This window comes from Corvus moneduloides, chromosome 9 (assembly GCF_009650955.1).
Source record: "Corvus moneduloides isolate bCorMon1 chromosome 9, bCorMon1.pri, whole genome shotgun sequence".
NCBI classification, from domain to species: domain Eukaryota; kingdom Metazoa; phylum Chordata; class Aves; order Passeriformes; family Corvidae; genus Corvus; species Corvus moneduloides.
Genome location: NC_045484.1, coordinates 23,407,915 through 23,435,066, shown reverse-complemented (window position 1 = coordinate 23,435,066; position 27,152 = coordinate 23,407,915). Strand labels below are relative to the sequence as shown.

The following is a 27,152-nucleotide window of genomic DNA, read 5'->3' as shown; positions in this document are numbered from 1 at the left end:
ACAGGTACCACTTTATTTTCACTGTTTTTAATTCCACAGTAGTTTCTTAAATAATGAATATTTCTTTTCTGCCCATCACTTATTTTTATAGAAGTATCTATCTTTGAAACAAATTTAAAAGTCAGCTTGATATTTATTTAAGAAAAATCCTAGGATGGCTCACCTGGACACAAGAACTATCAGAGACTGGGCAACAAAAATATTTATCTTCAGAGAAAAAAAAGCAGGTTTTCAGATGTAGTGAGCCTGCTGTCTTATTAGGTGAGCCCCTGGGAAAGTCTATTGCTTTGTTAACATGATGTTGGGTTATTTTTCAGATGAAGGTAAAGCAACTCAAGTCATATTCCCTCCCCCACCTGAAGCCATAAGAAGCTGCCCAGCATTTATGTCCAGAGTGCTTAAATCGCAATGTACAGCCTGCTTAAAAAAATAAAATCGATAGACATTATGCCTACTTATTTAAAAATCAATAGACATTATAGATTAATAAAATATTCTTTTCATTTTCCCTGTTATTCTAATTAAATACTTATAAGCCTCTCTAGCCATGTTTAACATTAAATGCAAATGGACATAGAGCATTTAAATGTGTACTGGTTCTAGGAAGCAGAATCTGTACTGTAAAACAAACTTGAAAGAAGCATTTGTAAATTAACATACTGAGGCACACAAAATCTTATTTTCAATCCTAATACTTCAAGTTTTCCTAATTTCAGTGTACTTAAATAGTATTCCACTGCCTGTTCAGACCTAGAAACTATTAAAGCAAATGACTGACCAAAAAAATAGTATTTTCAAAACAACATTGGAACTTCACTACACAAATGTCCATTAATTTCAGTGGAACAGGTGGAAAATTAGGTTCACTGTACTGTCTGAAAACCTCTATCTATGGCTTCCTTCACGCCTAGAAGGTTTTTGTTTCACAGATTCAGGTACTCCTATCAAAGCAAATAAGTCTCTGGAGCCTGGGAAAGGCAGGGAGCAGAAAAAGGACTCAAAAAGCCAAAAGGCAAATAAGCAATACAATAGCAAGATACAAGAAGGGAAATGAATCTACCTACAATGCCAGGGAGCTGCCATGTGCAATACTGAGCCTAAAGCAAAGCAGAACTTAAAAGTGCTTCCACATTAATTCTAGAAGCCTGAAAAATAAAACAAAAGTATATTTGGCATCAAACAGCCACCCTCTGTAACAGGCATCCCACACACCTGCTCCCAGGGGGATAATCTATGGGATAATGTTGTCAGTATCTACTTATCAGGATTGATGGATTAAGCTGTGGGAGCAGGGAAGATGCTCTGCAGATGAAGTTTACCAGGATAAAAATATTACAGAAGAAACACTTCACAGAATCTCTTTGGGCAGGAAATCCAGCCTGTAATAGCCAAAAATACAGTTCCAGGGCTGTGCTACCAATTCTCAGTTCAAGGCAATGACAACAACCAAGAAACATTAAATAAGATTGGGGGAAGCTGAAAAGTTAGGACAAGTCACAAGAGTGGAAGTTTTCAGTCTGGGCCAGTGCTTCACCAGGATAACAGAAGATCAGTCTGAACTCCAACAAGAGATGCTATTTTGGGTTTGTCCCCAGCCTTCTACATTCCTTTTAACTTTTAGTGCCCACAAAATGATTCTGTCTTGACTGGGGTGCAGCATTCCTCCTGGGCAGAAGCCTTTGGTCCCAAAGAGTTGATCAGCTCCCATCACATCTAATTCCTTCTTTTTACTCCACTATGTTGTCCACACATGTGGGCTGCTAATGTCTTGTCTACAGATTCCCACACATAGAGCTGGCAGGTATTAGAGAGAATGTGTTTCAGTGGCCCACTTGGCATCCTCAAGTTACCCTCAAAGCATCTCTCCTTGAACCTCCCACACAGAAACCCATTTAACTGCATTTATTCACAGAGTCACCCACTATCACAATCAGCTTCCCCTTATCCTTGGGGATATCATCTCTGCTGCAGGAGCCTCCTCAGTACAGAAGGATACAATGACACTGTCTGGAAGATGGATCTTGTCCAAAAGATCAAGTCCATCCTCAGCAGCAGTGCAGAGGGAGTGGTGTCCCAGCAGGTCTCACCTCTGAACCTCTCTACTAAGTTCATGCAGTTCAGTTACTTTCAGCTTAGAAGAGCAAATCTGCTTTCTTAATGCTGAGAGCTCCCTGAACTACACACACTGAAGACCTGCTCCATCACATGTTCTGCATTCTCTGCAAAAAATGGAGAACCCTTCACTTAGACGCCAGATTTTTATATGTATCTGATGTTTAACAATGTGTTAGGTACTGGAACCTGATCTAATTAAGCTTCTCCTTTAAGTAAGTGATTAAGCTTATTCTCTTCCCCCTCTATTCTACTTTTATTAAGTAAATTAGAAATAGGTGAGATCTATCCAAAAGCAGGTTTGGTTTGTGGAGCTTATGGGTTTCTTCTTAAATGCTGACTTGAGGCATTCTCTCTCTTCACTGATGACAGCCAATCTTGTCCCCTGTTCTACACACAAATTAGAAATTTCTTTTACTTTCATTCCTCCATCTCTGAAAAGGTTAGGCATTCTCAGTATCCCAGATGATCAGGCAGAAAGCTGGCTAATATTGTAAGTGCGTCAAAAATCTTACATACAGAACTAAAGAAAACGCCAACCAACCAATGCAGAAGATCAAAAGTGTGTTGTTATTTTATTACAGTAAAATGTTAGATAGAAGTTTGAGATTTGAGTTTTCCTAAATTAATTCCAGCATACACTGCAATAGCAGATACTGCACAGAACCAAACGTGGATTTCCTGTAAATCCTGGCTGTGTGAGGAATTTATCAGGCGAGTGGGCAACACAATGCCAGAATCAGGATACACACAACCAAGGACTCACACACCCACAGACAGCCAAACTAGCACTAATTTGAAAAAGGACAGAGGAGAAACTGTGAAGACAATGGACAGCTGTAATTGGGGAGTAAAATGCAAACAGGCTGTTAGGCAGCATCAAGAACGGGATGGAACATAATATGGAAATGATTATAATGGCATTAGCTCAATCAGAAGCACATCAGCAGCTATGATGCCATGTCTGGTTCTGGGCATGTCATTCACAAAGACAAATCCCAGACTCCTGGCCAAGACAGCTTGCTACTATTCTTGAAATTCATTTTCCTATGGAATATATACTTGAGCCTAAAACCAGAAAAAACCCCTCCAACCACCACGGAACAAGTTTTCGTAAGAGAGGAAATAACTTGTCTTTCCAGCCAAAGGAGGAGAGGTAGCTTCAAATGCCTGCAGTGTGACAGCACTGCCTTCCACAGCTCAGCAAGGAGTGCCTCCAGTTCATCTTAAATGAATATTCAAATGCTGGCAGCCATCATTCCAGCAAAAGAAGTCTTTGGCTGCAGTGAGGATAGCCTGATGGATTCATCGAGGGAAGAATTCCCACAGAAGGAAAGCTACTCAGAACAAAGGACAATGCTGGCACAAGAAATGATGCATACAAATAGGTGTAAGTGTGCTCAAAATGGAAACTAAAAGTTTCTGATTTTCAGAAGACCATGCTTCTAAAACAGCAGCAATGAAGTGCTTAAATTCTCTGTGGTCCTAAAGAAATACAATTGGACAGTGTATGTCCATTATTTCATGCATATTTATAGATATATATATGTACACACCATTTCTATGAATACACAGACACAAAGAAATTCTGTTTTCCTGGGATAAAGGGAAAGCTCACACGTTTTCATTTGTATATATACAAACTTCAAAAACACCACAAGAGCAGATTTTGTTCCAATGCACTGATCCACCACAGATTACAGTATTATTTCCAACACCTTCTTTTACAACTGACTTCTTTCTTTGGAAAACAAAAGACTTGGAAGCCACAGGTTTCTGGAATGCATTTTCTAGATGTGCAATTTATGGAGGCATTCAAAAACAGCCTGCAATAAATATAGCAAGGCAAACTGAGAAAGCTTAGGGCAAGAGGAATTTTCCTAATCTGCTTAGGCACAGGATTTTTTTAGTGGCAACATGGCTGCTGCTATATGCCTGTGTCTCCCTGTCCTAAGCCTGTTTGCTTTTTGTTTTCTGTTTAGTTTGATTCTCTGGGGGGGCTTAATTGTTTTTTGCTTTTTTGTCTTCATGGCAGGATTCCTTTATTATCTGATTTTACGGCTGCCATTGCCATTTTCTGTGGGAGCACTTTTTTGTTTGTTTTATGGCCCACCTTCAGTGAATCCTCTCTAGCTGCAATCAAACTTTCCGGCTTTTTACTCCACTCCATTATTCTACTGCACTACAGTTTACTTTTGAGGGATTTGCTGCAAGACTCTCAGCCCCAGTTCCAGCAAATGAGGACTACAGAAGGATCCATCTGCTGCTGATACACAGAAGTCTCAGCTGAAATACTTCTTATGCCACAAATGCGTCATTTGGGATGGATGGATGGAGCTAAATCACCACATCTTTTCACAAGAGGATGCACTCCAGGAGTAGGAATCAAACTCCTGAAGACACTGTGGATCAGGATTTTTTCCAGGAGAAGGAAGAGCTACCAAGAAACCAAAGGCTTTGTCATTTGACTGCCATTCCACCAGCACTATTATGAGCTGTTACTTCAGGTTTTTGCATCCCTGATCACTGAGGTTTTCACCATTGAAAAAGGAATTAGCACCTGTATTTCAATCAGTGAAAATATTTACTTGAATTTTGACTTGGTTATTAAATTTCATATGGCACATACTTATGATTTGGACTTTAGAAATACACTGGTTGATTCATCTCCACCACTAATGCTGCAATAGGAGGAGAGTGACAGGTCTCTCCTGAACAGCTTCTGGTGATGAAGATGCAATCTTTCTGAACTGAGAAAGGATTATTTCAGATCTTCTAACTCTGATTGCTGGCAGTATTGTTTATCCATCAGCATCTTGTATTACCTGTAAAAATTAAAATTAAAATTCTATGTACCTTGAGAAAGTTCTATTTTGTCCAGCATCAGGGGACAAAGGGAGCTATCCTGCCATTCTTTTAGCATTAGCTTGTTATTATGTCTTGTGCACCAGAAGGCAACCTCCCATGTCCAAAAATCAATTTCTTGTAAAATTATGTTTTTCTCTGTTGAAAGTTCAAATTGTTTTTGGCAAGTGTTCTTATTTAATATTTTGCTGTCACTGAAGTTTTAACCTCCTCCCTGCAACCTGGAGTTACTATCGCAGCCTCGGTGGCACATTGGCTGCCCTTAAATATTGCAATTGAGTTTTTCTCATGGTTTCAAGACTGTCCTTGAGGAAGAGCATAAATGGTCTTATTTCTCAGTTAATTCTCAAACTGTCTGCAAACCGGGCCGTGGTCAAATGATTGGAGGTGACCAGGTAAGGAGGACACAAAGCTGCCATATCTCAGATGCAGCAGGTGGTCCCATGCACAGCTGCAAGTCCATTAAAAGCCTTACTTACATTATCTTAATTAACTTTCTTAACACTTGCCTGCCCTGCTCAATTCATCTGATGTTGAAAGCTGACTCGTGTTTCTATTTGGACCCCAAAACTGGAATTATGTTATGTTTCAATCTGAAACTCCATCAAATTGACAGCTTTGTCTTTTAATGGTCCAGACCAAAATAGTACAGGTGAATTTTTACCTGTATCAAAAAACAGGAGAGTTTATTCACATTAGTAACCTTAGCACTTTTCTTGTAATGTTAGCACTAATGTTTTTATTTTTCTCACTGAGCTAATACTGCACATTGTCCCCTTATCACAGTTCTACTTTGTATGTTGTCAGTCCTGCATCATTAGGTATTTTGTAGGATAAGTGTTCTATTTCTTATTTGATACTCATATTTTTACTTTAATATTTTCATGAGCTGATCTCAATGTTATGATTTTTTATTTCTGCAAGACAACTCATATAGCTATTACATGAGTTCTTTAAGGAATTATAATTCACATTCTGATATCTCTTACACTATTTAACATGTGTCAAAATAAATAGTAGAAAAATCCTTTTTAATGCAAAAGAATATCTGCATGGATATTGCACAAATCTTTATCAACCGAAATACTATTTGAAGATTTCCATTCCAAAGCAATTACCACTCCTGCAGAAGAAAGCAGCTGATGAAACAGGGGGCAGAAAAGATCAGTACTTAATCCATTATCACATCCCAGTAATGCTAATCTAGGTGTAAGATTAATTTGGACTTCAAACATATTAAAGCAGCAAAATAAGATTTGCTTCCAGAAATGTTCAAAAGACAGTATATCCATATGATCAGATTCAACATTTACTGCAACCTTTCATCCATAATATGAATTTGAAACCAACTCAAATGTTTAGTAAAAGGTAATACAAATAGATGGTGTATGGAATCGCCCAAACATGGATTTTAATATGGGAAACAGAACTTAATGAGATCATCTTCTCTGACAGGGCAATTAAAACACAAGGAGCATATTTCTAAAGCAATCCCTTCAGTATTTAGCTAGTGTAAACTTACTCAGTTATTTGGACGTAGCATTTTGTTGGTCTCCACCTGTGAGGTTTCTATTCTTTTTAATTCTATGTTTTCCCCTAAGAACTTGACAGTTACTTGATAAATCAATTCTAAAAACATTTGGTTTAGCCTGCCTGACCTTTGAAGTTGGTGTATTATTTCTAAAGTAATTTTTTCCAAACACAACAATTCAATAACCTAACAGCTTACTCCACAGCAGCAATGGTGAATAACCTCTAAGTATCTTACTACTGTTAAATCTAACAGTAGTAAGAGTTAAGCTTCTACTTTTTCTTTTTTGTTTCCCTGACTTTGATTTCTGTTCAATTTATAAAGGCAAACACTTCTTAGCAGATTGGTAGGTATCTCTTTTTACCTGGGATTTCAAACTGCTCAGTTTACTGGCCACTGACTGAAGAACTCATTTCACTGTAACAAGAATTAACATTGTGCATGAAGATTCACATGAGAAGGCATTGATTGAAAGACTCTGGACCTTCCAGGTTCTTACAGCCTGGCATTTGGATTTCATCTTCCTGCCTCCTTAATTTTAGGTTAACTTCAGGGAGCTCTCACCCAGACACCACCAAAATGCAGGTTCAAAGAAAAGATGTACTTGTCTTTTACCAGCAGCGCCATGTCCCTCCTGTGCTGGGGACTGCAGAGCTGGACACAGAGCTCCAGGTGGGTGTCACCAGAGTGGAGCAGAGGGGAAGAATTCCCTCCCTCCCCTGATGCCCACAGTGCTTTGGATGCAGCCCAGGACACGTTTGGCTTTCATGGCTGGGGCATGTCCAGCCTCTCACCCACGAGCACCCCCACATCCTTCTCAGCAGGGCTGATCTCGTCTGTTCAATCTCCCAGCCCGGATCTGTGGTTGGGGTTGCCCCAACTCATGCACAGGACCTTGCACGTGGCCTTGTCGAACTTCATGAGGTTCATACAGGCCCATTTCTGACACATGTCCAGGTCCCTCTAGATGGCATTGCTTCCCTCCAGCGTGTCACCCACACGGCTCAGCATGGTGTCACCAGCAAACTTGCTGAGGGTGCCCTCAATCCAACATCACCAACAAAGCTGTTAAACAGTGTCAGTCCCAATACCACCCCCTGAGGAAACCCCTCGTCACTGGTCTCCACTTGGACATCAACCCACTGACCACAACTCTGCGTGCAACATCTATTTCAACATTCATTTTTCTCCCATAACCTCATTTTTAATTAAAAAATATTTCCTCTGAATTTTATTTAAAATTGTAACCCTTAAAAACGAGTATCGTGCTCAAATGCTATGAATGTTTACCTTACTGCTCTCTCAGCCGCATTTTATGATCTTTAGAGCTACTTTGACTCCTTTGGCTACATTTTCTAAGTACAAATCTTTAAGATGCCCTCCATTTGGAAAAATCTTTATTCCATTCAAGGAATTAAACACAGTTTTTTACTACAACTTCAAATATATTTACAAACTTTTTTTGTCTTCATCAGTTTTCATTTTGTGTTTCATTATGGTTTTCTGGCTGCTATGAAGCAGTTTAGAACTAAGATAACAAATGTTAGATTCAGTGGGGGAAAAAAAGAGGGCTGATTATTGAACAGTGAAGTGAATGTTATTTCAAACAGATGAAAAATAGATACCTTGTCTAAATATATCTCATTGCATGGCTGAAAGACTGTGAGAGCAGAAATAAGATTTTAAGAGAGGCATGTTAAGTAAAAGCCTGTAATACCGCTCAAGCTGTTACAAAATACAGTGCTTAAAACCAATTTCTAGCCATAACAACTATCAGTCATGATCTGTTACACTAATAATAGGATTTTATTCTGTTTTTGCTTTTTTAAAATTGGCACACATCCAAGATGAAAAGTGGCATAGAGGTCTTTCTCCCCTGACTTTGTGTAGCACAATATATTCCCTAAACCTGCTTCTTACACAAATATTAAATAGGAATTCCATTTTTTTTGAGTCTCTATCAGAACTAACTCAGCATCCCAAACTGTTTGGGTACTTGCAGCTTTCACACATATTTGGTTCAGCCATCCTTCCCCATCCAAACCACAATTTGTTCCACACAAGACCAATGTAATTTATGCCTGTCACTGGTTCCTGAAAACAAACAGTGTTTGTTAACTTCTTTTTTTATAAAACTAACAAAAGCCAAATCAACCATTCCCATGAGAACTTTCAGCAAAGACCCAAAAACCCAGCCCAGGTACAAAGGTAGCCTATTTTTACTTTTACAGCTAACTATCTTGCTGGTTTGACTTTTTGGGTTTTGTTTTGGGTTTTTTCCAAGAGAACAGTGGGGGCTCTTGAAATACCAACAGGAACCATTTTAATGCTTTCTGAAATCTGCCTTCTAGGAGTTTAGAAGCACTAATTCTTCACCAAGAATACTCGGGGAGAAATTGAGGTTGCTAGCTGGGGAAAAAAAAAAAAGGCAAGCATTCCATTTAAAACATCCCTTCTGCTCTGAAGTGGTCAGGTTTCATTTGCACAATGCACCCTGCTGACGTTAATTTAGCAGCCCTCTAATCAAGCTCACTTCCTGAAGGAAAAGCAGAGAATATTGAAATGAGGGTTGTTAAACTCCAAAGTTTTCAGAAAACAGAAGGAACTTAAGCATGAAAGCTCCTTTTGAGTCCCATTACAGAATATGCACAGTTCTGTCTGACTTCACCTGAGGAACAACTGGGATCTGGCATAAGGATCTGCACTGTGGCATAAGGATAAATGAGGAATAACTAGGAGAGGGAGGCAAAGCCCTCTTGTGACAATGCTTTAATTTGCCTACAATAGAGAATTTTTTTAAGTTCAAAACCGAAATAAAAATAAGTAGTTGTTTCTTGAAACACTCACTTTCATCTGATACTAGTCACGAGCACATAAAGAGACCCAAGACACCAATACTGGACTGCTTTGTTTCAAATATCAGGGTTTATGTCAAGGGTATTTAAAGCCATCTTACTTCAGGATAAACTAGGTCACCTGAGGATTAAGGGGTAAATGAATGAAAGCCATACACCAATCTCTCAAACAACAAGATAATACAGCTGCTTCTAGTTGAAAGGTGAAGTCAGTAAAACTCTTTGGTAGCATTATATTGTCTGCCAAAAAACACAAACAACGAATAGTAATCACTTCATCCAGCAATTCTCTTATTAAAGACCAAGAGAACTACTGCCTCCCAGAAAGAACTTACATGCCACAGTGACTAGACTGACCTTCTCTGGAGTCAATGCAACTTTACCTCAAATGCTATTTTGCTTGATATTTTTTTAAACAGAGAAAAAATACCTTTATCCTGTGGTACACAAATGCTACACAAAAAGATGAAGTTATTTGTGCTAGTAAGGCAAGGCAAGATCTACCCCAAACCCCTCTCATTCCACTGCCTTCAATTCTATGCACGTTATGCAAGGGATTGCTTTCAAGAAATTGTACTTTTCAAAAAGTGTGAGCTAAGTACATGGAAAATTGGCAATTCCCAGCAACAGTACATAAGGACCTCTCACCCCCTCGTTTAGACACATAACTGGATTTTTCACCTGGCTATAACCGCCCCCCCCACAGCTATCAAAAAGAAGGGATTCTGTTACAGCACCATTTTTAGGTAACTGGTTTCCCCAAGATTGCTGCAATTCATACAACCAGCAAGGTACAAGCTATTTCTCTTGATTCATGATAAATCAATATTATGTTCCCAGCACGACACAACTAAATTACACCTATTGCATCTGCTGCTGAAAGCTGTATGTAAGGGCATGGTTTTTCTTTAGTATTTCATTTTTATCAGTCCCAATGGTACTACATTGGATTCTATGTTGTATTATGCTTTAACAAAAATGATTTTACTACATCACTCCATCATCTGTCTAAACTTAATCAAGCACAACATTGCTTTCTGAAGGTCTACAGTAGTCTCATGTCCCTGAGGGGCTTTCTTCATGGTAGCCACTTTGGAAGAAAAATATCAGCTTGGCACTGTCAAACTCTCAAAATTTACTAGCAGGCAGTCACCAGCACACAGCAAAACTATCCCAGATTATAAAATTACTAAAAAAAAAAACAACTTTAATGTTTGCCCATTTCAGTACAAGAAGTTTTGGGTGCTATTTCATAAATAAATGTTTTGATATGAAGTGCAACAGAACTGCCAGGTTTAAATTTGGTCCACATAGTTTTAAGGTAGGCCCTACCAAAACAGTCAACAAGCTCAGAACAGGAAGCTGTCTGACATTCCCATTTGAAAGAGGAAAAAATAAAAGCTAGAAAAACAAATAGCAAATGACTGGGGACCATTAGAGAGAATAAACTGTCAGCCCACAGCCTTTGCAATCTGAAATTAATCTCAAATGTAAAATCACTCATGTCCCTGTTTAAGTCACCTCCAATCTTTTTCTTGCCCTTAGCTCACCACAATCCATTCCTCCAGCCTTTAAATTCAACCCCATTGTTTAGGTTTTTTAAGATCCTAATTGCCTCCCAACAGGCACCTCACAGTCAGCCCCCCCAGGGGATCTCTCTACCAGTCAGCACACATTCTTCCACCTTGGCCAAATTGTTCTCTATAATTATGAAAAATAAAGCCAAACAGCACTCATTTTTACAAAGAGATCACCACATATACCTAAGGAAAAAAAATAGCATCATACTGGAAGCACTTTGAAAAACTCTCAGGGCTACAGATTTGCTGGGAAGTGATGGCCATGGGCTTGGCTTGCTCCATTTCAGACCACGGCAGCCTGGAGTCATCACCAGCATGAACAAGCCACAGCTCATGGACCAGTGGAGCAGAAAGGGCCTTTTTCACAGGATACACCAACCTACCCCAGTGACATGTGATATCACTTCTTTTTTTTGGCTGGCAGAACAAGCGACATTTATTAGCCTATGCTGATGTAAAACAAGTGATAAATGTCAAAGCCAATTAATATTTTCATCTTTTGAGGAAAGTAATTTAAAAGTAATTATATCAGGTTACAGTTGTTTAAGCTGTGCCGTACAATAGGTATTATTTATATTCATCCTCATTCCAAACATGATTTTATCACACTAATATCCAAGAGCATTTTGAAAAGAGCAACCTTTGGCTACAAAAGTATCCATTGGGCTTTGACAATTTGATTTAAAGGGAGCATTGCTATTAGCAAAATGGGTCATTTATGGATTTGATTTATAGATTTGACCAGGTAAAAACAAAGCTGAACCACTTTCCATCCAGAGAATAGAAACATAGATTATGTGCTGATAACTTCAAAACCCAGATATTTAAGATCTACATATATATATATATATCTCTCATCTCTAAAGAGAAACTATACAAAACCATAAATGCAATTATTTATTTAAGAAATAAGAAATTCATTCAAAGGACAGCAATGACTATGTCAGGAAGCGTTCTGCATAGAAAGTGGAAGAGTTAAACCCTTAATTCACTATATTATGATATGGTTGCAGTACAGCACTTCACCCAAAGACCCACAGCAGACAACATGTCAGGATGCATGGAAAAATGGGCCTTATTACCTTCACAAATATCAATAAAATTGATATTGGAGAACAGTTAGGGACAGTAAGGCTGAATGTTAGAATAAAGACCATCAAAATCTGAAACAACTTAAGACTTTTTACTGCATCTCGCTATTGATCCTTGAAACAAAAAAAAGAGAAAATTCAAGGTTTAATCATACAGAAGCATTTATGTAAAATGTCATGTGTTATATATTTCTACTATAGTATACAAAAATGGAATTCAAGCTGAAATTAGCTTTCTAACATGGAATAGACTTTTAGACTGAATCACAAAACTACAAAGTGTGATTCATAGCAAATCTTTAAATAGAGATGATGATTTCAAAGCTCATAAGCCAAGTTTAAGGAACTCCTCTGCATTATTTACAGTATAAACACAATGTTTTCACGAGATATGAGTAAAGTGAAAATTCATATTTCTAAACCATACCTGCTTACATTAAACCCAGTCTAACAAATCATTTCCATACCACTCGAATTTACTGTACTTTTAGGTGGCTTTTATTTTGTTTAGCAATTGTTTTGAATGTCACTGACAGCCAGGCCAGAAGTCACACAACTAAGAAAAACCTTTAACAACTAGAAACATGAATATTCAGAGAGCAAAACTTTATTAAGTCCATGAAAGCCAACCCCATTTCTTTGATTTCTGAAAGATTATGTAAACTTTAAACAGTTTGTTCCTGGGGAAAAAAAAAAAAAAAAGGCTGCTAAACTATAGTCACAGATTTGAAAATTCAGAGTATATCCACACGATTGAAAACGAACTACAGGGAATACCTGAACTACCTTGGATGCTAAAAGAAAAACAGTTGCATTTGCACACTGCTCTGATAGGCAAAAGACTCTGCTATTCATGTAGCTTCTGAATAAAGTAATCCAGTTTCTTGCCTATCACTCTTGTGCTAAGAATGAACATCAAAAGGTATAGGGTATGCAATTCTTAAAAAAAAAACATTTGAAAATTTAATATCATCTCCTTCAGAGAATAACACTGAAAGAATTTGGAGTCTACAAATTACTTCATGTTTCCAATAGTAGCTTCTAGAAATTCAAGAATCACCAACCCTGAAAAGCCTATCCTGTCTTGATCCCAGGCATGATAAAATCCCATACCTTCTACAGGTCAGATAAATACTAATGGCTTGGGTAAAGCAATTTAATACAAAATAGAAGAGGACCAACTGATAAATCACACTGGAAATACTGCTACATTTTTACAATTTACTTTAAATGTCTCTTGATGATTTAGAGAGCCTTCTCTATGTGTTACTAAAAGACTGCTACTCCTAACATTTTTTTGTCATTCATGTAACTACTATCCACAATATACAAATATTCAGAATGCAAAAATAATTGATATTTATCCCTTGAAAATGCAAGAGTACTACCTGCTCCCAATCAATAATGATAGTTTTTCAAAATAAGATTTTTTCACTTGGCTTGTTTTAATCAGGTTTCCTTTTACTAAAAAACTCCACCATCTTTCAATATATTTGAGAAACTGAAGAGGCAACCATAACCAGCAGAACTGACAGGAAACTGAAAAAGTGCTCTAACCAATTTCAACTTGCAGGCTGATGACATAAGCCTAGAAGCAAAATACACACTGCCTCACTGCAGGACATTTCTTCTCATTAAAGAGGTAAGTGGGTCTGTGTAAGCAGTGAAGACTATTAAAGATAAGCAGATTAAACACCAGTCTTGCAGCATGGCAGCATTATGTTATGTTGCTAGGCTGGAGAAGTAGTTTCCCTTTAAGATTTGGGATTTCCAGCATTAAGCAAGTACAAAATGCAGCAAGTACAAACACCAGTGGAACACACCAAGTGGCCGATGGTGAGGAGGAGAAACACTCCCACTCTCTAAGCAGCAACCCCTGTCACCAGCAGCAGCAAACACCATTCATGGCAACAAGGGAGTCCATCTGACATGTTCAAGCCAATGAAATGTATGAAACAGATATTACTGTTTATCTTTGGGAAGAATCCCTCTGTCCAACATTTCCTTAGGCTCAGATTCACACACATAGATCCATTCTTTCATGCAGTCACCTGCTAACAAAACCTTTTTTCCTGAAGTAGTAGAATTAATTACAGGTATTTTTATCTTTTCTCACAGCCTGAAAATAAAATGTTTAGTTCAGCTACACAAGCATTCACAAAGTCCTTACTGACAAACTGAAAGCACTTATTTAAGCATAACTACAGCAAATTATCAGACCAATTTAACAATACCCTGAAGACAGCAGCTAAATGCTATCTTTTCTGCCTGAGCAAACCATTTAACCTTTTATCCTTGTCCATATTTCAAGGACTTTTTATTCTGACAAGGTTTCACATTTTTCCCTTGGTATATTTTCTAGTGTCCTCAAAGTGAATGCCAGAAGCATATGCTTCCCAAATTTGGTTCCCTTTCCTATTCCATTACCAAGTGGACCACAAGCACCAATCCTGAAAAAAATCAAACCAATGGGAAAGCTCACATGCCCAGAAGACATCCACCAAAAACCCACAAGGCTTCATACCTGTCTGAGCATGAATCCTCAGTCCTACAACGAGATGTAACATACTCACAGATTTCACAACAATCCATCTTCCCATGCTGTAACACACAGCATTCCAGCACAAGATTACAATAGACTCATACAATAAAACTTCAGTTTGTTTCCACTGACTTTTGTCAAAACAAGTTGCTTATGACTGCTCTATTCATGAATTCTAGCAACCATTCATCTGTAACCAGTGTTCCACAGTTCTCAGCAGAAGACAGAGCACATTGCCCAGACAGGCTGGACACCCACAGCCATCAATCTCTGTACAAGAGCGAGGTCATTTCCCTTCTCCACACCAGTAGCACCAATGCAGATCCCACTCCTCCTCTCAGCTGCCAATTTTCACAGAAGCTAAAGAATTTAGACTTTTTAATTCATTTCAGGTGTTGAAAATTTACTGAGAGAACAGGAACCAAGACTGAACATAAATCTGGCTTATTTTAGTAGTTAACCTGAAAATATTCTTTTTCTTTAACTAATATTTTTAAAAAGAAAACTGGTATGCACTTTCTGGTATTCTAAGATGAGTTTAAAATTTTCAGTATCTGAATAAATCATTTTTATTTATCTTCTCATGTTATCACCTCTTCCTCAGATGTCAGCATAAGTGGTGACTGCCTACATCATCACTGTTGGAAGCTCTTCAGCAGATATCTGACCTGTGGGTTCACTTATGTTCCTGGTAAATCTGTGAGCAGTATAAAATAAGTCTTGTTAATGTATTTCCCATAGCAGGCTCCCCTGTAGCACACAGTTCCAAAAACTCAAATCCAAGAGACTTACAACATCTGAAGATCTTTACATGTATATTTATGCATATATTTTCATGCTAAACTTACAGAGTTAACCTTCAGTTTAAAATGTAGGTACCAATTAATTCATTTTATATATTTCAAAAGTTTTTTAAAGCAGAATGGAAAAATCAAATTTTGAGTCCCATTCAGAGTCTACCTTCTCTGTAAACAACTTATATTCCTTTATAGAGCAATTTCTACTTTAAACTTTTTATAAAAATACTGTAAAAAGCAATGTTCTTACTAACAGTATTCTTATAAGATTTTGTAAGGAGCTTTGTAGCCAGCAAAAAACATCTTTGATAATTCTAAAAGATACTCTTTAGGAGACAAAATTGATGAGCACATCAAGTTTCAGGGTCTCTAAATTATGGCCAAAGATGTGCCAGAGAAGGCTTAAACTGCCAGCTGTACAGTCAGCCTTCTCTTGTTAAATATATTGAGGCTTAGAGTTTCCACTGAATTTCTGATTCCCTTTCCCTATAGAACAAAACAAAAAAGTGCTCAGTCCTCAGAGTAAAATAAATCAGCTCAAGAACGAGTCCACCAAATACTCTGACATTATACTCTCCATGCCCTATTTCCCCCCTGCCCCCAGGAGGAAAATGTTAGATTTATCCTTAAAATTAATGAATCATTCTTCTGGTGGGGTGGGGGACATGGTTTTTATATATATTATATTTTAGCTAAACTTGCTGTGCAGTAGAAACACTAGCCAAGATAAGCACATTCAAGTCCTGTGATGCAGTTTGTCTTTCAGATCTCCACTGAAACCAGCATAAAAGTGGTCCCACAAAGTAAATTACCTAGTTGAACTTAGCCCAAATTTCAGCAGAAAATTAAAGGGAGCTATCACACTGTAAGAAAAGATGGATGCAGGGAACTGTGGTGATCATGTCCAACCACATCAGAATACTGCTCACATACCACAAATGCAGAATATAAGCTCTGTGCAAGTATCTGAAAATTTTAATATCACACTCTCCATTACTTTTCTTACCTACATTTACTCATCATGATTTTGGGGACAGAAACTCCGATTTCTTGCATGTGTGAGAAGAGTAAAAGCACACATGCACCAGCTCCAGCAATGCAAAAGAAACCAAAAAACCCCACCGTTTTCTAGTACAAGGTGATGTTCAAAATACCAGTTCATCTTCACAGGGACTCACTGAGTACTACTGGTTTTGATCTGCACTAAAATACCAGCAACAACAAATGATACACATGTACAGGGAACAATAACAAACCTTTGTGGCTACATCACAATGTATTTTATGTAACACCAAATAACATAGAAATCCAAATACAGATCTCTGCACAGTGCAGCAGGAACAGCTCCACCACTTAGCACCTGTCCCTAGGCAGTAATTTATGTCAGAAGTCCAAGTTCATTAACTAAAATTAAAGCCTAGAAATTAAAAGAATATTCCATTATTAGAAGCACTTTCTCAGCCTTTTCTCAACACTATTGCACAGCTACATCACACTGCAAGCATGCTGTAAGTGTGTGTATATTTATAAATACACACAGTTACATGTACACAGAAAAATCTGATTTGCCTCTCCTGCACCTTAAATTTCCACACATTTCACCACCACAAATTCATAGACCAAATTTGTGGCAACAAACAGGATGCCACAAAAACAGACTGAATAAATGAAGAAGGGAATACAGAAGGGCCACGTGCCAATATATTGACTTTGCATGTAGGAACATTCCTGCTCCTTTAGGTTATCTGCTCCCACTGGTCCAGGGCTATTTACTGCAGGGATCAGGGCTCACTCAGAGAGTTCCCCAAGAAGACAAAGTACCACAGTGTTGGTATCACAAGTATTTCAGGTGATGGAGGTAAAAGGAAGCACGAGAAAAACATAAGCATGCATCTGGAAAGCCCGGTATTGAAACATAAAGGAAACGAGATTTTCACCGTGCACACGATTAAGTACCAGAACAGGTGCCAAAAAAGGCTGCAAAATCTTCATCCCTAGAAATACTCAAAACCAGCCTGGACAAGTCCTTCAGCAACCTGATCCAACTTTGGAATTAGCATTGCTTTGAGTGGAGAGGTTGGATTAGAGGACCTAATTTGGGCTGTGATGTTCATTTTAAAATCCAGTTTGCTTTAAGAAACTAAATTTTTTTCATCAGTGGCCTTCCAAACTTGTATCACCCAGCTCTCCAAGGGAAGTAATTAAACATATTGCCTGGGCAAATCACCAACAGCTTTTTAATTTTCCCTGATTTTTAAAGATGAAATTGACTATAAAATGGTCACTTTTCCAAGCCACAATTTCTTCCAAAAATTCTACTCCAATATACAGAGGGGAAAAAAAATATCTACCATTAACTTCCTTTTGGACATCTGCCTTATTTCCTGATGTCCTTTTAGCCTATTTTCTTAGTTCCTGAAGCATTTTTGATGTAGATATTGATTAGACCTATACATTTATGCATTTACACATACCTATCCGACTGTGGACAGACAGTAAATACAGACAGTAAATACTCAAGACCACCAAAATGATGGAATTTCACCATACTACACAGTTAGACCAGGGAAATGCATTCTCACTCCCAGCAGTGTCTTCTGCTGATACCGGTGGACATTTAGGCTCCTCCAACCTCCTTTCCTTTTCCAATACTCCCCTGAAGAATCACCATGAAAACCACTCCCTGACACATCAAACAGATACAACATACCTGAGAAATTCCAGGTTCAGAAAAGCAATAAATGCCTTGAAAAAAATTTTGTGTATCTGTGATCAGAAACAATCTTCTTGGTTATGAAACTCTGACTAATTAAATACATTAAAAATAAATATCAGTTTGTCCAAAAATTCACCCCCAAACCATCTTACTGTTTGCTATATACTCAGTTATACAGAAAGTAAATACAGCTAATTTTATGATGAGGAAATACACTATCCTAATACACTGTCACCATGGTATATGCAGCACACTCTGTCAAGCTATTTCAGTAACATTAATAAGCTGGCCAGAAAAAAAATCAAAATATCAAAAGGTGAGATGTAGAACATATTCGCATAAGACACCAATTACTTTGTAATTGCCTTAAAGCATCAGCAAGCTATGAATAGCAATATGTTAAAATAGTAAATTTATTTTCCTCAAAGGAAGTTAAACAATAGGACAGGCATGGTTAATTTAATAGGCAACGTTCATGCTCTATAAACAATTACTTATGCTAGCAAGTATGTAATAGGCTATATCCCATCCTATTACAATGAAAAGGAAAAAAAAAAAAAAGAATATGGTGCTTTCAAGCACAAATCTATTCCCTGTCCATCTCACACAAGATTTTGGAGCTCACTCAGTTCCAGCAGTTTTATTCCACAAGCATCAGTTCAGTTATCACACACCACTGACACTGGCACAGATTACTGTTTGTCATACCGGTGCAACTGAGTACAACTTCCACAGCACCGGTACAAAATAAAACTACACTAGCATATTTGAGTTCAAAACAAACTGGAGTATTTATTTCAACAATGATAGTTGATGAAAGTAAAATATAAGTATTATTTGCATTGTTGAATTGCATTCTGATTTTGGATTACTGTGCATGTGAAGCAATAAAGAAGCATATGTCTAAAACAAATGAGAATATTCAATCTGCTTTGACATTTAATTTTTAATTAATGCTCAAGTAAAATGGCTACTCTAAGGCAAGTCTGACAAGTCATGTAACAGATTTTTGTATGTATCTGTAAAAGTGAAGTTCCAAAAATAAGGTAAGCCTCATAGTTTATACTTCACTTCTCACCACAGGAATAGTCACAAAACTATTGGATATAATCCAAGACATTAAAAAATTATTTTATTACTGCACACAAAATCCTTCTTTTAATTTATAAAAAATACACTATGTGAAAACAGAAAACCTCAAATTCTAGTATCATTGTTATGTACTCAGTCAACCTGATTTACACCAAGCAATTGTCAGCATTTTTATGAGACTGTCACCATTACAAGCAGAAGAATAAATAAAAGAAGGCTGAAGTTACACTTACCTGCAGCCCCCTTCTTCGAAGAATACTTGAATCATCCATATTTTGACTGCTGATCACTAAAGCTCACTTGCTTCTTGCTAGTTTTGCTCTCTAACTGTTACAGAAGTCCATTATTTTCAAACTTTTCTCCCCCTCCCACTCACCCTCCGTCCACTTGCTAAAAATAGGACATGGTCTTTCACTTGCCTGTCATGAAGAACTGCAGCCACAGTCTCTGACTATCTGTACGTAATTTTGCCTGCCTCTTTGTGGCAGATTTAGCAACTCACATTGGAAAAAATCTGTTCGACTTTCCTAAATCTTTCCAAGGTTGGATGTCTCATTCCCCTCATACACACAACTGTCTACAAATATATAATAATAATCCACAACTCCACATAAGGCCAAAGAGTGGAATTTAATTCAGATCCCATACACACGTATTTTTGCTTTATTTCAATTTACTTGGGCTCTTATAAGGGATCAGTAAACTAAAACAGCTGCCTTCATTTACTGTGTATAATAAGCTCACAAAATCCAGGTCACATTTCCTTTAAAAAATACACAGTCACGCTAACTAAAAAAGCATTACTGCGGGCACACAGGATACGCTGGCACCTAAAACACAGAAAAATTAGTTTTCCAAATTCTGAAAAATTCCTTTACTCCTTTGCAAGACAAAGCAACTGTCAGATTCTTCAGATACTGTCACACATTCTTTTGTTTCTGCTATCTCTGAGGTATGCTGGGCTCCTCACATGCAGCAGGCACGGCACATTCTTCAGCTCATTGCTGAGATCTTGCGACTCTCATGTGCTGAAGGGTCTGGAACACATGTTGCAAGTTCTGAACATTTAAGAATTCATTCATCTATTCATCACTGACAGAGCTGCCTGAAGTAGCCCTTCCCTCATCGTCATCCATGGCAAAAAGGCGGGGGGGGTGGGAAGAAAAAGGAAAAAGCACAGTTCATTTTTCAGTCTGTCCTGCAGTTTCTGTTTTCTAGCTACCTTCACACAGACAACTCCAGCAAGGTCAAAAAAGGCTTTGCCCCTTTAGGTCCATTATGCCAATCCCATTTTAAAACATGAGCATACAGCATGTGTTGAAAAATAAAACAACAATAAAGCTTCTAGCTATCCCGAACACCATTTCAGTAAAAATAAAAATCTAGGTATGTTCATGCCAGTGTCATTTAAATAACTGAGCATGTCAAGAAGCCTTTGTCCTACACATGCCCTTTCTAGACTAAAAAGGAAAAAAAGAAAATACTACAAATATAATGAACACTCTACTGCCGCACCAACCTTCAATTTTTTAGCAGAAAGCTAAAGCAACAGATTTCATCTCCTGATAAAAGCTTAGGAAGAGTCTATTTATAACTTCTGAATATAAACAGTGTATTTAAAAACAACCTAACTTCAGACTCTGAAGGATTTCATGAGGATATACAAATCAAACTTCATCAAGAGCTGTGTTTATGAGGGGATTTCAGCCAGACATCCTCAAGTGTGCAAATGCAACAGCAAGCAGAGCCCAGACCGTGGGCTGCCTACCACAGCTCGATGGAGTGTTCCTGTTCCCACAGTTATGACAGCTGCAAACCAAAAAGAGTCTCCATACAAGCACACAGGTTGGCGGTGCTTAAAGGAACAGAGATTTACACGGAAATCTTTAGCTGATCTTCATGCTAAGTGACCGAGTCACATGAGCTAAACACATCATTGTAAAGTCAGCTGAAAGCAGATACAACTCAATCCCATTCACCAGGCTTTTTCTGATCCTCTGCGGAGCGAGTGTGGTCTTTTATTGAGAGTAGCTAATAAATCCTCACGCTGCCGTCCCTCCTTCCATCTGCCGTTCTAAACAAGTGAATGCCGAACGAGGGCTGCAGCGCCTTTGTGCGCTCCGGAGAGGGCAGGCGGCTCATTTGCATGGAGTCTACTGTACCATATAAAAACCTGCGCTAGTGAAAACAACTCCATGAGCCACTTCATTTTAAAGGAACAGCATCTTCTTTTGCGAATGTGGCTGGGAAACATCAAGCCAGCCACAAAACTCTGCGTGAGAATTTAAGGATGTGTCACCGGGGGGAACAGCAACAGAAAATACAGATTAAGCTCTGTTTAAAAGCAGACAGGAACATCAAATGATCATAGGACTCCACTGTGATAATATTTATGATGGATTTCAATATCATGTCCCACGTTTTGCCATCAAATAAGCTTCCTCAGAAAAAAATACAAAATACTGACTTCAGTTATCAGACATTCATACCAAACAAATTCTATTTTTACTTAAGAAAATCTCATAGAAACAAAACATTTTGGCATGCATGCTCGCATACATTACATGCACTTTGCATTTTATTCTAGCCTAGAATAGATTACAGAAATATTTATATTAGACCATGCACTAACCAGATCATTGATCTTACCTCTTCTAAGACTACCAGCATTAAACAACACATTCTGTGAGAGGAATCAAGGCATCTTAACAAATATCCAACACTATTCCCATTGTATTCTCCTCCTAAATCAGGCACTAAATGAAAATGTTTAAGCCAGATAACAGTAGTATATAACCATAACTTATTTCCATAACATAACTGGAAGCTTTCCTATTGGCACATATACATCTAATCCTTCCTGGATTATTTACCGTAATATTCAGACATTGCCAATTCTCAATATGTCTTCACAAGTGACTTGTAATTGATTGAGGCTGGCATGAGTCTCAAAATTCCATGAGAATCATCTGTTCTCTTCCAAATTTCAAGCTTTCTTGAGGAGGATGCTTTCAAACTGGCTGCCTGCCACACTTACCCAGTTTCTGGGGTAGAGAAGCCAATTGGGGCTGCTGGAAAAAAAGCAGGCATGGCTTCTCCAGCTTCCCCTTCCCTTTCCCTTCCTTCAGTGCAAACAATGTTTATTTAAATGTCAGATCAAAAACCAGTACCAAAAACATCACAAATGGGGTGATCACCTTTTTTTCCCCTCCTATTTAACTGTTAAGACTCATCCACTCTCCTTTTTTCTTTCTTCAGCAAAATCTACCACAGAAAATCAATGATGGAAGAGGATGGGAAAAAATACTTATTATCAAACTGAAACAAGCAAAGGACAAATGGAATTTAAAAGCAACTCTGACATGGAAAATTTTTCTTACAAAATACTACCTTTAGAAATTTAAATTTATCTGTCATTTCACCAAGAGATTATGCCACCCTTAGACATTCATTTTACCATCCTAAAAGGCCTGCAGGTAAGTCTCCAATTAGAGATGAGAAAGTATTTGTGTAAGACATTACACTAAAGGATATATTACTGAAAGATATTAAAGAAACGGACACAAAATATAATTTTAACAATCATATAAAAGGTTAATTCTAGAAGAAAATTTCCAGTTTTCAGATGCAGACAACACTTAGAAAGGCTCTAACAAAATACCTGTTTATCAGAAAAAAAAAAATCAATATAAGGGGGTCATGTAATACTTGAGTCCTTTAAGACTTAGAGTATCTACCTTAACACTCCACTAAAAAAAATCAGGAAGGGGGATTAAAAGAGGGAATTCAAAGTTGGTTCACCAACAACTTAGGAAGCTCCTAACTCAATTCTTCCTCCCTCCCTCAAATTGACATATCTGGAGAAAATTTTGCCTTGCTCTGCAGCAACAAGGAACATGAAAGGGTAGTGTAGTATTGGGATCTCTCAGACGTAATCCAACCAATTCCTGTTTAGCTGCAGTGCTCTGAAAAAGCTCCGAAAAAGTTCTTTATTCAGTCTTGATTTGAAGACATCAAGAAATGGAAAGAGCCATGAACTACCAGTATGTTCCTGCAAGGGTCAGCCCGGTAAGTAGGGAAGGACATTTTATCAGCTTGCCAATACTGGGATGAATTAAACGAGGCTAAGAGCAATTTCCAAAGAAACAAAAGGAGGTACTGCTTTACATAACAGTCACATTGGGCTATTTCTTGCTGTAAAAGGTTGGAGGGGAAAAAAAATCACAAGCATGGGTAGAAGTGTTTGGACAAATGCATTGAAGAATCTGCCAAGAATTCTTAAAAGAGGAAATCACACTGAAGGTGACCCGGAGTCACAGTCACAAATGTTCTGGGCAGTGACCCTGCCTTAAACACCTGCTATCAGAGATGAACTACTGGGCTCAGCCAGTGTGATAATTTTGTGGTTTTATTTAGGTAGAAGGTCCAAAGGTAGTGCTTGCTGAAGACAACCGTGTCTTGCATCCTAAAAAGCATCAACTCCAAGAAGGAACAAGGTGTAACAGTGAACTTGTAAACTGAAAAGTAGTTCTAAAAATAGTGTGTAGCTATGACAGTTCCAGGAAGTTTTGAAAAGACCAAAAGAACTTGCACGTCATAAATGAGTGGTATTGGCTCTAGATATGATATTTATGACATCACCATGGAAAATAATGTCTGTTATCTATATTTTGAGATGAATATTGATAAAATGAAAGATCCTAAATAAATGTTTTCAGGGTAGAAAAACATCAGGGTTAAAAGACTTTAGGAACTCAATCTCCTTTAATTATCCCAGTAAAGACCACATGTATGACAAGACACTGAAGAATATTAAGAGGACTGAGAATTTTACTTATTACACGGTAGGCAGCAACCAACCCTACCTCTCAGAGGTTTCTAGGAGTGATCTGTGCTTGGATCCTGGTCAGCATTTTATGCCTTTTTTATAAGAAGAAATCTCTTCTCATTCATGCTGATTCAGACCCCATTCCACTGTCTGCTACCAAAATCTATCACTTCTGCATCTTGTAGAAGAAAAATATCTGAGAGGTTAGAACATCTCCAAGGTGGAAATGACTGGAGTTTTCCATCTATTAACTTCAGTATAATCAAAACAACAATTCTTTCAGCTGTTCTGTAGCCCAGAGGTTTCCAAATAGCATCAGTGAAAGATGACCAACGGCAGACTTATTTCAGCCAGGAAAGCAATGACCACAGGAAGTCACTATGAAGTCATGTGATTGTTCCTGTGTACAATACATTTTACTAAAACATAATTGAGAAATCCTGAATAAGCTATTATCCTATTACTCACATTTTCTACTCACCAAAGCAACTGCAAAGGGGGATAAATATGAAAGGAGTCTGTATCTACTGTATTAGAGAGTGCATTTACATATGCACAAAGACATATCTGTGTAGAATCACGTGGCTCATCTCTGAGCTGTGTTCAGTTTGCATATTGTACTTTCTATGCTGAATATAAAATGCTTTCTACATATCTTAAATTGTAATTGAAATTTGAAGTGTATTTCAGGTATCACTCAACATCCATGAAAAAACTAAGAATTAACTAAAATAGAGAAAATAATTTTGCCATGACTTCCTAGTCATTTCAGGTTCTTGGCACTGCATCCTGACACCTTTTGTGATTTATACACAATCCTGTTGCATCAGGATTGAAACCTACCATTACCATAAATGCAAAACCAGTAAAGGTCATCTTGGCAATCAAATCATCACAACGTGGATCAAAAATGTGTGTGCTCTCTAGCATAGCTTAAGTGAATCCAATAGCTGCACACCTTAAACTCATAACTCTAGAGGTCCAAGTCTACTTACATTGACCACTTAGAAACTTCTGATATTTCATATTAACTACAACAACACCAGAAAGCCTCTCATACAACTAGGGCCCCATCATGTGATGTGGTGTGAAGGACGTCAGCACTACGCAAAAGGATGATCTTGTCTTGAAGACCAATTCACGTTTTGCCATATGAAGAGTGCTCCCATCCAAAACTCAGGCTAAAAGGACCAACAGCTTTTCAATTTTCTGCAGCAAGATGCAATGTTTTTAATTACATATTTTATTATCAAGGAACTTTCTGAACCAATTCCCTGATCTAAAATACTGAGATTCAAAATTTACATTTTTCATAATTCCCAATTCATTATAGTTTTCACTCTATTTAATCAAAACTAAAAGCAACAAGACATCAAGCTGTGGGAAACTTTAAAGCTATAACATTTCCTTACATAACATATTGTCTGGTGGGAAAAAAAGATCACTTTCCAAAATTTTATAAGCTGACAATTTCAGTGAAATTTTTTTAAAGTCTTCGGTAACATTTATCTGTGCAAAAAAGATGAGCCAAATGTTTCACTGTCAATCTGAAACTTAAGTGCTTGGGGCTTTTTTATTTATTTTGATCAAGCTGTGTTTATCTGGAGATTTTAAAACGTGTCTCTTTGAGATACACTGACAGACTACTAAAACCAGGAAAGCTGCTGAGGTAACTTGTTTAAAAAAAAAGAAAGAAACACAACTTGGCAGCCAACCTAAGGAAACTCGCCTGACAGCTTGTCTGAATTTCTTCTGGATGTCTTGCCTATTTACAAGATTCAGTTTGATAAAGTAAGACCTTTGGAGCAAAGCTGTGCATTAGCAATGAACCACAGCAGGAACTCATCCTGAACCACCGCTTATGAGGCTTGTCCCAGAAAAAGAAACGCTGAAAAAAATGTCTAAAATCCTCAAGGTTTACACAATGCTCAGGCTTTCACAGCGCATTTTCTGTTCCCAGTTTGTTAGGTTTAGATTCCTGGGTCAGACTGCCCCATCCCCCACATCCAGTGCCTTATGAAAGGCGGCACTCCCACTCATCTTCCATACAAATGTAAATTTGCTGCCGACGAGGCTGGAGGAAAGAGTTCATTCATCTACAGACCAACTGTTTCCATGCTGTACCAGAGAAGGTACATGCAGAAGAGACACCAGCTTCCAGGCAGAACCTTGGCTCAAGCCCCTCTGCAAGCTAACATCTTTGGAAAGGAATCTCCAATTAGATTTAATATGTATAAAAAATGTTGGATTCACTATGCAGATTCATGTTCTGGAATTGAACTGCCATTAGAACAGACTGGAAACCAGCTTCTCTCGTGCTACATTTCAAATACAATGCCGTTTTTAAAAGAAACGTGGTTTTGATAGGCAGAAAAGCCTTTTTCAATATAGGCTGCAAATTTAAACCTGAAGAAAATAGAATTTCTGTTTAGTGAATGATTTGATGACATTACCAAAATCAAGTTTCTCTTACTTTATTGTAAGACAACCCTCATGCTTTAGAGACATTAGGACCTAAACCTCAGCAATGAATAACACTGATCAGAATGGCAACAAACACAAAGCTCAAGGACTCAATTCCAACTTGTGTGTTTCCCAAATGAAGCTACTGACATTTACTGAAAGTTTATAGAAACAAAGCCTGTAGTTTCAAGAATCCCACAGGAAAGACATTACGAATCCGGTTAGCTCAGAAGCTATGTTGCCCTAGAAATTGGCTTTATAAAGCTACAAATTGCAGATGCACCTCATATCTCATGCAAACACACGCTGACAAATACTCCCAAAATGTTTCTATACACAAAAGATTTCCTCCACTACCGACAATCGTGACTAGCAGCTCTCTTCCTGCAGCCTCACCACAGCAGCAGTGCTTTGCATACACAGACCTCCCTTTTCTGTAAACTCCTCCCAAACTCTTCTGCTTCCAAAACTTACTTCATCAATAAAGCCACATTTGACTTTGAAGTACAAGCTAGACAAATTTTATAGAAAGATGGCACTTACTTTCAACTAAAGAGTTTTAAGGACAACAAATTGCAGAGGTATGAGACTAAACCAAGCTGTGTTTTACTGTATCTTCCTCCCACTTGTATCTGTAGGATATTTGTCATCTTGGACACTCATTTCTTCAAAACAAACAC

General features: G+C 37.9%; 1 protein-coding gene across 6 annotated transcripts in view; it reads right to left on the bottom strand.

The window, feature by feature from the left end:
* MAST2 (microtubule associated serine/threonine kinase 2) overlaps window positions 1–27,152 on the bottom strand; it is a 188,620-nt gene that overhangs the window by 119,588 nt on the left and 41,880 nt on the right. The window contains exon 1 of one of the 6 annotated variants that reach the window (XM_032117307.1): window positions 19,415–21,257. The exons of the other annotated variants lie outside the window; for them this stretch is intronic. Coding sequence (XP_031973198.1) covers window positions 19,415–19,453 — 39 coding nt within the window. The 5' untranslated portion in view covers window positions 19,454–21,257. Of the gene's footprint in view, window positions 1–19,414; window positions 21,258–27,152 lie in introns of those variants that run through there. 6 annotated transcript variants of the gene reach the window in all.